Source organism: Asterias rubens, chromosome 13, assembly GCF_902459465.1.
Source record: "Asterias rubens chromosome 13, eAstRub1.3, whole genome shotgun sequence".
Classification (NCBI taxonomy): Eukaryota; Metazoa; Echinodermata; class Asteroidea; order Forcipulatida; family Asteriidae; genus Asterias; species Asterias rubens.
In genome coordinates, this window is record NC_047074.1 from 12,085,932 (window position 1) to 12,100,567 (window position 14,636).

General features: G+C 39.5%; 1 protein-coding gene across 1 annotated transcript in view; it reads left to right on the forward strand.

Annotated features, from left to right (window-relative positions):
- Nucleotides 1–14,636, forward strand: part of LOC117298307 (collagen alpha-1(IV) chain-like) — a 62,142-nt gene that overhangs the window by 35,792 nt on the left and 11,714 nt on the right. Inside the window, exons 14-29 of the mRNA XM_033781462.1 lie at nt 697–762; nt 2,291–2,489; nt 2,876–3,052; nt 3,633–3,761; nt 5,139–5,317; nt 5,962–6,037; nt 6,490–6,602; nt 7,919–8,096; nt 8,798–8,992; nt 9,605–9,829; nt 10,557–10,715; nt 11,246–11,416; nt 11,918–12,061; nt 13,244–13,378; nt 13,955–14,133; nt 14,509–14,572. Of these exons, the coding sequence (XP_033637353.1) occupies nt 697–762; nt 2,291–2,489; nt 2,876–3,052; nt 3,633–3,761; nt 5,139–5,317; nt 5,962–6,037; nt 6,490–6,602; nt 7,919–8,096; nt 8,798–8,992; nt 9,605–9,829; nt 10,557–10,715; nt 11,246–11,416; nt 11,918–12,061; nt 13,244–13,378; nt 13,955–14,133; nt 14,509–14,572 (2,389 nt within the window). The remainder of the gene's footprint in view (nt 1–696; nt 763–2,290; nt 2,490–2,875; nt 3,053–3,632; nt 3,762–5,138; nt 5,318–5,961; nt 6,038–6,489; nt 6,603–7,918; nt 8,097–8,797; nt 8,993–9,604; nt 9,830–10,556; nt 10,716–11,245; nt 11,417–11,917; nt 12,062–13,243; nt 13,379–13,954; nt 14,134–14,508; nt 14,573–14,636) is intronic.

Consider the following 14,636-nt stretch of genomic DNA (forward strand, 5'->3'; position numbering starts at 1 on the left):
TTAGAATTTGAGGTCTCGAAATCAAGCATCAGAAAGCACACAACTTCGGTGTGACAAGGGTGTTTTTTCTTTCATTATTATCTCGCAACTTCGACGACCGATTGAGCTCAAATTTTCACAGGTTTGTTATTTTATGCATATGTTGAGATACACTAACTACCAATAGTTTCCACTGTTTTAAGGAAACCATGCACCTGTCAAAGAGTTCCAAAGAGATACAGTACTTGGATAAACCTCCTTGAATGGCTCTTTGTTCTACATCTCACCAAAACCTTCAAAAAAATTAAATGCCCTCCTCTTGCCAAATTTGTTTTAATGGTTCATTTTTATTTCTTAAAATGTTCCACTTTGATTGCTTATTTGATGTCTTATTTATATACCTAAAGGTATTGTCCCTTTGGATAGTGATTTGGTTCTCTTTTGGGCAATCCCTAGACTTCTGTTTGCTTTTTCTGTTTGGTTTGTTACGTCTCCCATTGTTTTCCTCATGTTTTTAAATCCTACGTTTTCTGTTATTGGTGCTGTTTTTTGTGTGGATGTTTTTAAAGCCTGAAAGAATAAATAAATAAGAAAATATAAATAAGAGTGTATGGGTGAGAACAAGCAGAAAGCCTGATTGCATGCTCAAACATTTGGTTATACAATCGTCTTTTAGCAATTATTAAATTGCTCTTTTCCTTTTTTTTCCCTGCCTAGGGTATAAATGGTGACATTGGTATGGACGGTCCCATTGGACGTAAAGGAGAACCAGGAATCCCAGGGGTAAGTAAACCACATTGCCACAAGAGGGCGCTCCGGTTTATCAAAGTGTTGTCTTTCCTCGCCTTCCACTTCTAGGACCCAGGTTCGAATCACACTGGTGGGTCGACATGGATTGTTTTGTTTTGTCCCTGTACCTGACTGCGTTGATTTTTCCTTTGAATAATTATGTGGGTGTTTTTCTCCCAAATCTGAAACTGTACGTCCCTTTCTTGTCTTCTTCCCATCCGGTTCTTGACTAGTACACAGTAATTTTTTATTTATTTTTTTCATTTCATTTTATTTGCCAGCAAACATGAAAAAACACAAACATGTATTAAAAAATTGCACATCAAAGATTTACAAGAAAAAGCAATACAATGGTAATAAAAGGAGAACAACAAAAAATATGTAAAAACACAAGCAAATTACTGAGAAACCTGGCCTGGCCGCGGGCAGATCTAAGGATTGTGTAGGAAACACCTCCAGTGGGGGTGGAACACAAAACACTACAGACAAAACAAAAGATAAGAACCCTGGCAGGGAAAGCCAATAGCGACAAAAAGTCACTTTCAAAGTGGCTGACCTTTTGGTTCGAGACAATGACGTGTATTAACAAGACACACCCTCCACAGGAGGAATACGTAATACCCACCAGCCAAGCCAGGCAACTCGGAAAAAATTAGGCTAGTTCGCTTTTCTGACAGTCCTTAGCTTCACAACCACCATTCAAGTACCTCCCCTACAAGTGCCATAGAAATCAAACCGGGAACACTGCATGCTTCATTGATAGACCCGTTTAAACATGCGTACAGTTTGCCCTACAAGATGGTCACTTTCGTAGCATCTAAGGGGTTATTCAATACGGTCTATAAATGAAATTTAATGAAACAAAATGGAAATAATCATTTGTTGCATCTCATATGAATGCTTTCATTATTTAGCTCTGAGGGTACGGTGCCCAAAACATTTGCCGTCCAATTCTTCGTCTCTCTTCGGTCGACCCCTTTCAGGCATGATGAATCTTACTACTTGAGTCTGATTTCCGATTTTTTTTTAGCAAAATTGTTATTAAATAGGCTGAAAAGTCTATTAAAGCCTGCACCATGTGTACGTTTTCTTTTTTCTCTAAAGGGCCAGATATCATGCATGCCCTATCTATCTCGCATTTAGTATATCCCTCTAGTGGAGGGATGTACTAAGCAATGTTAAGTCTCTGTTAAAACCTCATTTGTTTAAAGCTGCTATTTTGTAATCTGCTTATTTGTAATTTGTATCTTTCTCTCATTGTATTTTTTACTGTTCTCTTTATGCGCTTTAGAGGCTTATTGCATTTAGCCATTTACAAATGTCTTATTATAGTCGGACTTGGGTGCAAATTTGCTTGGTCATACAAACATTAACAAAATGTTAAAGAATGAGTGGTGTCAGGCAGCCCCCGGAAGGTCTCTAGTGAGTGATCTGACACCAGGGGGGTTTGCAGGGTGGGCATTCCTTAATCCACCACTGTCAGTTTTGATTTAATTTGTTTAAATTTTTGTTTGCTCTGTAGGAAATTGGCGATGGACCCGTCGGTGAACCTGGACCTGATGGTAACCGAGGTCTGCCGGGATACCCTGGTATTAGAGGTACCGTTGGAGACACTGGACCTGAAGGCCCTGAGGGAAGACTCGGTGATGTGGGCGCTCAAGGAGAGACCGGAAGACCTGGGCAGAGTAGAGACGGTCAACAAGGAGATAGAGGAGTGTCAGGTACATTCTCAAGAGAAACCCTCCTACTTATAGTAATAATAATAATAACAATAATAATAATAATAGTAATAGTAATAGTAATAATGACAGTTCTTTTCAGAACTGAGAAGTCTTCCGAATTCTGAAAATCTACTCTGTGGTTGTAGAATATATAGCAAGACAGTTCTCTTAAGAACAAAATCTACCTGACGAGGGGCAGCAGTACGGAAAGATCTGTCTCCCCAGGGGCGATAAGAACTCGGTTCAGTCAGAAGATGTTGACTTGCTGAACGAAGACTAGCTCGGAGTTATAAGGCCTGATGAGCTTTAAGATAAATTGGACGGTGCAATGACTTATTTTTAGGATAAAGCATTATCTTTCATCGGTCCTTTTTATGTTTCCCCAGGTTTACCCGGTGCACCCGGAGAACGAGGAGATGAGGGCAACCTTGGACCCCAGGGGCGACCTGGCGACAAGGGAGCACCCGGAATCTCAATAGCTGGACCTTTTGGTATGGATGGATCCCCTGGAAGGCCTGGATCTATTGGTGGAAAGGGCGCTGTTGGTGCCCAAGGAAAACCAGGTGAGATATCAAGGAGAATTTTGATTCTTTAATGATTTCTTGTGTGAGTTCTCAGCTTTAACTGGAAATCCATTTTGTTTTTTAAAGGAACATTACAGATTTGTTTTTGCTAGCAAAACAGTTGCTGGTAGTGTAAGCACTTTATGTTATCCACCATATACATGAACTGACAAACCTGTAGAAGTTTGAGATCTATCGGCCACCTGGTTCACAAGAAAATAGTGAAAAACCTATTACAAATTTTGCATTGCATCGATGCCAAAACAAAAATTAATAAAATGCTCACTGAGCGATAACTCCAAATGCGAAACTAGATTATTTCTTTCTCATCAAATATGAAATTTAAGACAGAAATATTTTAAGGGATGTTTTCTTCTATCGTCATCATTAGAGTTTAATGTAAATCTGTGATCTTCACGATTGGTGTTTCTTACCAATTCTCTAACGTTCCTTCAACATTTATATACATAATTTTTTTTTTTTTTTTACTTTACTTTTTTTTTTTTTTTTACTTTACTTAGAATTATTGTTGATTGATTGGTAAGTGCTTTTGTTCTTTCCTTCCCAATGTGGTTGTCAGGTCTTCCAGGTACCACTGCATCCGGTGAGGAGATTGTTGGACCCATCGGCAGACCAGGACCTGAAGGACGTCGAGGTGTCAAGGGAGGCCAAGGAGTGCAAGGAGTGTCTGGAAGCAAAGGTTTCCCAGGTATGGCAACGAGCAACTGTTACCTCAACTCCCCTCTACCCTTTCTTAGCCACCTTCGGAACCATTCTTTTTATACACCCTTCAACCACAAATTGTTTATTAAAGGCACTGGGCACGTTTGGTAATTGTCAAAGACCAGTGTTCTCACCTAGTGTATCCCATTATAAGCATAAAATAACAAGCCTGTGAAAATTTGGGCTCAATCGGTCATCGAAGTTCTGAGAAAATGATGAAAGAAAAAACACCCTTGTTGGACGAATTTGTGTGCTTTCATATAGGAATCAGAAGTCTTTTATTATTATTTTGAGAAATTACCTCTTTCTCAAAAACTATGCACATGCCAAAATTCTCTGCTAACCCCTGAAATAAGTGGCAGAATTCCCTTCTTCCGCAAGCGCTGACTCTTTTTGAGACCTCACGACGTGAGGTGTCAAAATCATTTCAAATATTTTACTGAGGATCTACTTCTTTCTCAAAAACTATGTTACTTCATAGGGAGCCGTTTCTCACAATGTTTTATACTATCAACAGCTCTCCAATGCTCGTTACCAAGTCAGTTTACAAGTTAATATTTGTTTTGAGTAATTACCAAACGTGTACCTTCCCTTTAACCACCTTTGGAACCATGCTTTTTATACACTTTTTTACCAGGATGGGATTATTTGTTATGAATTACTGGAATCGTTTTTCTCTAAAAAGAGTATACCTCTGGCACAAGGAAAGATTAAGTTTGGAGCAACCGTGACTTAGAGAACAACCATTCTGTTTGAAGCAACCATGACGCAATGGAATCTCATGGGGGTTTTGTTTTATGGGCTTGGCGGAAAGAGCTTGAGAACCAAGTGGGAAATGAACATGAAGTTGGGGTTTGCTGGGTTTAAAGTCCCCAGGAATCTTTTGGGGTTCTGTTTTCTTGGCTTGGTATTGTGAATAGGGCTTGAGAGAACTGTACAAGATTCTGAGGTTGAAGAAAACTTTTTGTTTTATACCTTTTATATGTCAAGTTTTTGGCTATGACATGAATCCCTACTCACTTTGAGTGAAGTCACAGAGCGCTGTTTTCAGGAGAGTTGGGTAAATCCAATGTACAAACAAAAATAATATTTTGTCTCACTGAGACAAAAGTTATTTTGGGTAAATTGTTTTACTCATTTCTCATAAAGAACAGCACCTCAGCAAGTATTGTTTTAATGGAAGCTTTCTACCATCATTATCTTTTATACACTATAAGTTTAATGTAAATCTGTGGACGTTTTGTGTCGTCGAAAAGTACACAAACCCTTTAAACTGAATATGCAGTGCTAACTATAACACACATTGGTGTATGTGGTGAAAAACCAAAATAAATAACCTCTGTTTTGATATTATTCCCACCAGGTCTTCCTTCTGCCCCATGCCCGTTGTGCCCCCAGGGCCAGAAGGGAGCAACTGGTGTGCCAGGTTTCCCAGGCTTTCCAGGGTCATACGGTGAGAATGGACCTCGTGGTGCCGAGGGCGGGTCAGGCGAGAAGGGAGACAAAGGCTACCCTGGACGATTTGGACAACCTGGATTCCCGGTAAGAAGGTTTTCTTTTATTAATCTTGAGGAAGTGTGGTGGGGAGAAATGTGATAAATTCCCAAGCAGCTATATACTACTACTTCTTGTATAGCGCTCATTCCATCGCACACAACCTTACAACCTGATGGCACTCGAACATCGGGTGTGTTGGATTAGCTTGCCTGGGTCTACCCCGCAGTGCTCACTCGGGTGAGCCCCTGACAAGAGCTAAACGAACGATCACCCACCGTTCTCGTAGTGACATCATGCACCTGGGGCCAGCCCCTCAGTGACCCGTTCCACAAGCAGGGCACTGGGGGCTGACCCGGGTGAGCTTCTGGAATGACGTCCAAGCTATTCAAACGCACCGGGAGCAGACCAGGGTCGACCCAGGGGAAGCTAACCAAATGCACCCAATATTTCCCCATGTCAGTGGGCCATTTGGGTCATTCTTCAGTAAGTTTCTTCTTTCAAGCTAACGGAAAACCGATTAAATAAACAAATTTTTTGCTACTTTGAATTTTGTTTCAAATGGATGGACATGGATCCCCAGCTTGGGAAAAAATGTGTTGCAAAGACACACCTTGAAGGGCTTTGACCATAATCTTTGCTGTTAATTGGAGTTATTTCATGTCCCGCGCTTTTTTCCTTCCATTTTGCAGGGAATACAAGGACCTAGTGGTTTTCCTGGAGACAAAGGTGACAGAGGAGAATTTGGAACCGTCATCGAAGTTCCAGGTAAGCTGTATAAAACATTTGTACATCAAACAAGAAGGACTTTTAAGAACAAAGAATGACTTTTAAGTAAAAACTTTAAACCTCTGTCCTTACTTGGAATCAAAGAAACAGAGCTTAACAAAACAAAAAATGTCGTAACCAAGTGGTTTAAAGCACAAAACCAAAGCTCAGTTGAACATTTTGCTAACAGTCTTGTTAATAATAATAATAACCAATTTCTATATAGCCCATTTCACCATAACTGTATCAGTGCGCTTTACATTAGTGCCCTGGTCAAAGGGCCATTAACATCCCTTTTTAATGTTTCTCAGCTCCCTTGGGAGTATACAACCTGGGCAACAGTTTATAACCCCCTCCCCCCCCCCCGACCAGAGAGAGTGTCCGTGTGGTGAAAAGCAGAGAAAGAAACAACAAAGCCAACCTAATTCTCAAAATATGTACATTTGTTGTAGGTTTCCGTGGTAGCCGCGGAGACAAAGGAGACAAGGGATCCACTGGAGAGCCAGGTACCCAGGGACGAAGACAAGTTCTGGATCAAAGTCAACTCTCCAACAAAACACAAAAGGTAAACAAAATAATTGTTTGATTGATCAGATAAATTCAGAGCCGTGTATAATTATGTCCCAAATTATAGATCTGTTTAAAAGCACTGGACACTATTGGTAATTGTCAAAGACCAGTCTTTTCAATTGGTGTATCTCAACATAACCATAAAATAACAAGCCTGTGAAAGTTTTGGCTCAATTGGTCATCGAAGTTGCGAGAACATGATGAAAGAAAAAAACACCCTTGTTGGACGATTTCTTTTGCTTTCAGATAAGAATAAAAGACTTCTAGCTAGAAGTCTTTTATTATTTTAGTGATAAATTACCTCTTTCTCAAAAACTATGTTACTTCAGAGGGAGTCGTGTCCCACAATGTTTTATACTACCAACAGCTCTCAAATGCTTGTTACCAAGTCAGTTTTTAAGTAATATTTGTTTTGAGTAATTACCAATTGGAACGTTCCCTTTAAAGCCATTGGACCCTTTCGGTAAACAGTGTTGTCCAAGGCCCACACTTTGTGTACCACAACTTCTATACCAAATAACAAACCTGTGAAAATTTAGGCTCAATCGGTCATCGGAGTCGGGAGAAAACAACGGAAAAACCCGCCCTTGTTTCCGCGCGTTTCGCCGTGTCATGACACGTGTTTAAAATAAATCCGTAATTCTCGTTAACGAGAATTTATATTGTTTTGCTGTTTTCTCAAAAAGTACAGCTTTTCATGGAATCATATTTCAAGAGAAGTCTTTCACCAGAAAGACTGTAAACCCTGTAAGTTATTTGTAAATCTGTAATTTTTTTTTTTTTTTTTGAACCGAAAGGGTCCAATGGCTTTAAAGAATACTGGACGCTATTGGTAGATACTCTACTTATTGGTAGCACAAAGACTTACTTGGTAACGATCAATGGAGAGCTATTGGTAGTATAAAACATTTTGAGAAACGGCTCCCTCTGAAGTAACGTCGTTGTGAGAAAGAATAAATTTCTCACTATTATTTTAATTTGATTTTGAGACCTCGGAATTAGATTTTGAGGTCTCGAATTCAAGCATCTGAAAGCACACAACTTCGTTTGTTAAAGGCGTTATCACACGATTTGTTACAATTTTTTTTCTTCATTTTTGCACCTTTAAGTCATAAATTGCTGACTGAACATGGTATAATCTCAATTATTTGTTAAAAACAGGCTGGATTAGTCATTACTGCTTTGAATACAAAAAAATCAAATTCAGTTGAGAAATTTGAAAATTTTATTTACGAAGCGGCTAAAATGGCAATCATGTGTTGTTATTATAATAATTGTCATTGTATTAATTGTCCTGTCTCTCTACTCTAGGGTCAACGTGGAGACACAGGGTTTCCTGGTCGAAGGGGTACCCCTGGTGCCCCAGGTCCTGCCGGTGAAGATGGTCCCGATGGTCGGCGTATTGATGGACCACGAGGTCCTAAGGGTGTGATGGGAGAGCCCGGACGCTTTGGCATCCCAGGTTTTGCAGGACAGAAAGGAGAACCAGGTCGGCTATTCATTATTTTGCAATTTTGTTTTTTATTTTTTTTATTTTATTTTTTTTTCCCAATAATTTATTTGTCCATCATAAAAAAAAAATGGTAGATTTACATGTCAGAACATATATAAAAAGCTCAAAGGCATAAAAAAAAAAAAAAAATATTTATAAAACTATAATTTAAGTATACACTGATGAAAGATGAAAGTAAAAAACACAAACATATCTAAACAAAAACACCACGCTAACTTTTCTCTTTCAAATTGGTGCTACCCCCAAGAACTTTTGTTATTATGAAGTTTCTTTGTGGATTGTTTTGAAGGTGTTAAACAAAATTGGTATTAAGAGGGAATCAAATAAATGTGCACAGGTTTGCTCTGTCCCAACCCTATTTTGTTGTGACACTGATGTCCAAATTGAGCTGAAATTTCCACAGGTTTGTTACTTTACAGTTACGGTCTTAAAGTTCCTTTACAGTTACGGTCTTAAAGTTCCTTTACAGGGGTCGATTTCACAAAGAGTTAGGACTAGTCCCAACTTAGGAGATATTAAAAACGTAATGCTAGTTCTAAGTAAGGACGAGTAACTTGCCCTAACTCAAGATAAGACTATAGTCTTAACTCTTCGAGAAATCCACCCCCGGACAGTTACCAATGTAAAGATGGTGTCCTATAATCTTTAACACAAACTAAATTTTTCTTTTTTTCCAGCTGAGGCGGTGGACACTGAGGATCCCGTCCCTGGCCCACAGGGTGAGCCCGGACCCAAAGGGTTCAAGGGTCGACCAGGATCAAAGGGATCACCGGGACAGACTGGAAGTCCTGGCTTGTATGGTGATAATGGCTTCAAGGGCATGAAAGGAGGTGTTGGTAACCCTGGAAATCCTTCCTTTCCTGGACCTAAAGGTAATCTCATCTGGATCAATTTATTGTTTGAAAATTAAACTAATAGTTCTTTTTTTTCATAAATAAATAGAGAGTTCAGCTTTAGCTGTGGTCTCTTAAGGCCCTTTCAGTGGCTACAGTACTGGCTAAAGCTACGGCTGTTGCTAAGTGAGTTGCTAAGGATGTCCTATACATCAATGCATGATGACGCGGAACTCTAGCCGTAGCCGAAGCTGTAGCTGCCTATTCGGACACAGCCTTATCTTGCCGGACAGCCTGCGCAGCACAGGCTCATTATAGTGAAGGGCTTTTAGCTGGACTTTGTGCTTTTGTCTGAGTTCTGCAGGCTTAGCCGGCACAGATTCGTTGTTAGAGAGTCTGGCATTAACCGGGCTTTGTGCTTTCTTCTTCTGAGGGCTGCTGGTTGGGCCTGTACAGGTTCGTCATAGAGAGCGAGCAAGGCTTAAGCTGGGCTCTCTTATCTTATGTCTGAGTGCTGGAGGTTTGGCCTGCATAGGCTATTGTCATAAAGAACCTGGCTTAGCTAGGCTCTCTTTTTTTTGTCTTGAGTGCTGCATCTGTAATTTATTTTTTGACTGAGAGTAAATATTGCATCTTTTTTTCCCCCAACAGGTTTCCCTGGACCCCGTGGTGACAAGGGAACAGTGGGTCTGTCGGGTTCAATAGGTCGCCCCGGTGGGGAAGGCGCACCAGGTACTCCAGGGCTTCCTGGGCGACCTGGTATGTTTGGCGCCCTCGGTGAGGACGGTCAGTCTGGCTCCACTGGACCGGCTGGCTTCCCCGGAGATGAAGGACCACAAGGACCAAAGGGAGATTTCGGCAACAGAGGATTGCCAGGTAGGTTGGATATAAGACTTCATGAACAACTTTTATGCAAGTCGCCAGACACACAAGGTCTAAAGCTCACCACTTACACAGTGCCACCTACTCCTGGAGCTGAAATAGGGTTACCCCCTTTACAGTCCAAACGGATGTAGGCTTGGGTATCATCCATAAGAAGCCTGGCTTCAACAAACCTGTGAATTTTCCCAATTTTTTTACAAATATTTTAAATATTTGTTAATTTTGAAGCAATAATAATGCTAAAATGTGATGATATTCTCCCAGTTAAATTTTTTTCCTTCTGAAAATCATTGCATTTTGAACTGTCAAAGCATATGCTGTATGTCGAATGTTGATCCTGGTGAAAAGTTTCATTTCTGTGGGTTCGAATCCCACCCAAGTAATATTCTTATAGATTGAAAAAGTACAGTGCTCTTGCAGGATTTGGGTACTCTTTGTAGCACAAAACACAATGTACACAGTTTAACATTTAAACTTACACCGTGATGATATTGATAGTAGAAAGCTTCCCTTGAAATATTACTTGATGAGGTTCTGTAGCTTTTGAGAAATGAGTAAAACAATGTCACGAAAATACATTTTAAATGCTAAAACAATTTTCATCTTTAGACCCTTTAAAACACATCAAAGAATGGGTTAGTCCCAAATTATTTTGTCTTTATCACTGATAGAAAATCAGCATCTATTAAAAGCTTTGTTCTTTTTTGTTTCCTACTTGAAGGCCAGGACGGTTACCGTGGTTTCCCAGGACTGAAGGGAGACAGGGGAGATGCAGGAGGAGATGGACTGCCAGGAGATAGGGGGCTGAAGGGGGCTTTAGGGTTCGGGTTCCCTGGTAGACCTGGTCAACAGGGAAGGAACGGGGCACGTGGACTCCCAGGTAAGCCTAGACAATATAAACAATTTGGATTGGCGATTTATCCTCGAGTAAATATCGTCGGGGAAATATCAGCATGATGGTGATTTTTGAAAATTAAAAGCATCCTATAGAACCCAAATAATATAATTGGTATTTACAAATTGGTATAGAATATTTTGACTCATGATATGTCTTCAGTTAGTATCGGTGATATGATGATTTATTGTGAAGAATTTAGAAAATTGAAAGCACTCTATAGAAACCAAATAATAATGGTATTTACAAATTGTTATCAAATATTATGACTGGTGATATGTCTTCAGGTTAATATCGCCGATATGACGATATATATTGGAAGACATTTGAAAATTGAAAGCACAGTATAGAATTCAAATTGAATTCATGAAAACAGTGACGATTGGATGACATATTAATAACGTAACAATGTCCATTTTTTAATGAGAATGACTGCAATATTTTCCAGTGAAATTTCATTAATTGTTCTCTTTTGAAACATCCCTAAACACACCTTTCTTTCTGCTGGCCAACAGGTCTTGAAGGTTCGCAAGGTATCCCAGGAGAGAGGGGACAGTTCGGCGGAGTGGGAAGCACCGGTGACAAAGGCTTAGATGGCTTAAGTGGCATACCAGGCCCTCAGGGCCAACTCGGCGAACCAGGGTTCCCTGGCCGTGCTGGAAGACCCGGTACATTTGGCTTCCGCGGTGAGTGACCTGGTATTTTTTATTCCTGGAATCGCACATTGGACCACCCTTTTCCTTTCCGAGTTATACTTCCGAGCTTTTACTTGTGAAATAATATTTCAGAGCTTTTCCTTCTGGAGTTATACTTTTACTTGCAGACTTGGCTCCCTGGATGGGAGGAGGAGAAATCATTGTGAACATTTTGCTGACAGTCTTATTAATAACTCCCGTTTAAAATCGCTTCTCCCCCCCCCCCCCCCCCCCCGACCAGAGAGAGTGTTCATGATAGGAATACCCACAATTCCAAACAATATTCCAATCTTTCAATGAAAACCTCCCGTTTCCAAAACAATCCTGTCCCTTTTTTTAAACAAATAAATTTTTGTTCTAGTAGTTGTTTTGATAATTTTGGCTATATGTTAATTTTTTAAATGGATTTTTCTGTGCAGTCACATGCAATTCTCCCCTTGGGTGGGATTTGTAGTTTTAGTAAAAAAAAAAAAATGATGTTTAAAACTACAGGTGCATTTGGTGATATCGGCTTTGATGGATTCAACGGTCCAAAAGGACAGAAAGGTAACCCAGGCTTCCCAAGTTTCCCTGGGCCGCGCGGAAGCCCAGGCCCCAGGGGCCAACCTGGAGAAGATGGACCACTAGGCCAGCCAGGTAAGATCTTTGCAAAACTTAAAACTGAGAACTGTGTCTCCTGACGATGACTAGAGCAAGCTAGTCGAAGCGTTGAGATCAATTCAAGAACTTACTCTGCGGTAGTGCAGTTAATTACGGTCCTGTAAGCTAAACTAGTAGTCCCAGCCAATGTTCTATACCTTCCGCCCGGGTAATAGTTAAATAGCAGGACAGTTCTTTTCAGAACAGAGAAGTCTCCAGAACATCCAATAAATCTACTCCGTGGTAGTAGAATTAAGAAAGGCGGTTCTCTTAAAAAACTAAATATATATTGATACCTCACCATGCAATGCTAAAATCATATTTCTTGGCAAATATTATCTCTAAATGTTTGATAACTATCTATAAAAACCCAATATATCATTTTAGTCGGACTCAACACTTATCGTTAATTTGTTTTTATGTCTGTTCTTTGAACATTTATTTGTGTAATTTTATGCTGCATATGTATGTATTTGGTACATTTGTCAAATTTGAGGCTGGTTTTTTTATTTTTTTTTTATTTTTGTATTTTGATGGATTTTTCATTGAGAAGTCTCCCGAACATCTGATAAATCTACTCCGTGGTAGTAGAATAAAGAAAGGCAGTTCTCTAAGAAATTAAATATATATTGATACCTCACCATGCAATGCTAAAATCAAATTTAACATCTATTATGATTTTTTATTGGTTTAATTTGGATGGAATTTCTATTGTTTGTATTTTGATGGAATTTTTATCAATTGTATTTTCTTGACATAACTTTAAAGGAATGTTTTCCATAAATTTGCACCTCTGATATCCTTGGATATAAAGGGTCTACTAGAAATGTATTAAGGTTTTATTATTAATCCTTTGGTGCACACAATAATTTTTGAAAGAGCAAATAATGAAAATGTTCAACCAGGTTTTTCTCAAAACTTTCAATAGCACCCCCTGTTGAACATCACACCAATTGAAAGCTCAACACTTGCTCTAAACAATTAAATGAGGGCGGTATTATATGTGGGGGCTGTAGTTTTTAAGTACCGGTAATGACTGTTTACAAAAGTCCAATTTGACAAGTTTGTGGTAGTTGCTAGCGACTGCCTTGTGCACCAAAGGGTTAATATGATTATTATGATCACGAACTAAAGGGGAAAGTTTTAAAAACTCAATCCCATTTTCTCTCCACACTAAAGGTGAGCCTGGTGAGGTCGGAAGTGTAGGATTCCCAGGTCGGTTTGGTGAGCCAGGAGACGTCGGTAACTTTGGCGATCCAGGGGAGGATGGTGAAGATGGACTCCTTGGTCCTCTCGGCCTCGACGGAAGACCAGGTAAACAAAAACAACAACAAAACTGTGCAAAACACGTTATTGTCGACAATAAACACCAATTCTTGGGCGTTCTGACGACGCAGCAAAATTAAGATGCAAAGCAAAAAATGCAAAATGATGGAGGGTTATTGGGTTTTTTTAATGGCCGCCTGACACAGTTTTAAAGACAGCACTGAATTTTTTGTTTGTGACATTGTTAAAATATATCTTTAAAAGAAAAAAAAAAAAGTGAGGCGACCTAGGAAGCAGCAAGTACACTTAACGCTTTTTTGTTTGCCCAACAAATTTTAAAGACAACTAAATTTTGTTTGTCTGACAATGTTAAAATGTATCCTTTTTTTTCTCTTAATAGGAAGCAGCAGGTACGGTAAACTTTTTGTGTTGCCTTGGGTCGATTTCACCAAGAGTTAGGACTAGTCCTAACTTAGGACTAGTCCTAGGAGATATACAACATGCATGGGTAGTCCTAAGTTAGGACGAGTAACTGGTCCTAACTCAAGATAAGACTAGTCCTAACTCTTTGTGAAATCCACCCCTTATATCTTAAAACATTGGTCTTGTTTTGAACATTCCCAGGGGAGCCAGGATTCCCCGGCCAGGTTGGAGATCAGGGATTCAACGGTAACCCGGGTATGATTGGTGAGCCTGGCATGCCTGGAATGAACGGACTACCGGGTGCCCTCGGTGGACCTGGCCGTCCTGGAATGAAAGGAACTAGTGGACCGAGTGGATTCAGAGGAACATCCGGACTTCCGGTATTTCATTTATTTATTTATTTTATTTTATTTGGGTTTTTTTTATTCAAAGGCCTATGATTATTATTATTATTATTTTTTTTTTTTTTTTTTTTTTTTTTTTTTTTTTTTTTAGTATTTTTTTTTTTCATACTGCAGCCAACTGAAGGATGAATAATAGATTTTATAAAAATGTCAAAACTAAACACAAAAAGTGATGCTTCGTAAATTTTTTATTAATTTCATTCAGTTTTGGTCTTTTGGGGTACCTCAACAAATCCAATTTAATCTTAGAATAGTGTGAGATACAGTGTCATCTTTTGTTTGCATGTGTCATAAAAATGTTGTTGTTGTTGTTGTTGTTGTTGACTTTTGTTGTTGTCTTTTTTTCCCCAGGGTGATCAAGGATTAATTGGAAGACCAGGCCCACAAGGTCCTATTGGCCCCCAGGGTATCGACGGTAAATATCAATTGTTTTTATTTGTATCAAGTAATAAACCACAAGGGAAACTGACTGGCTAATT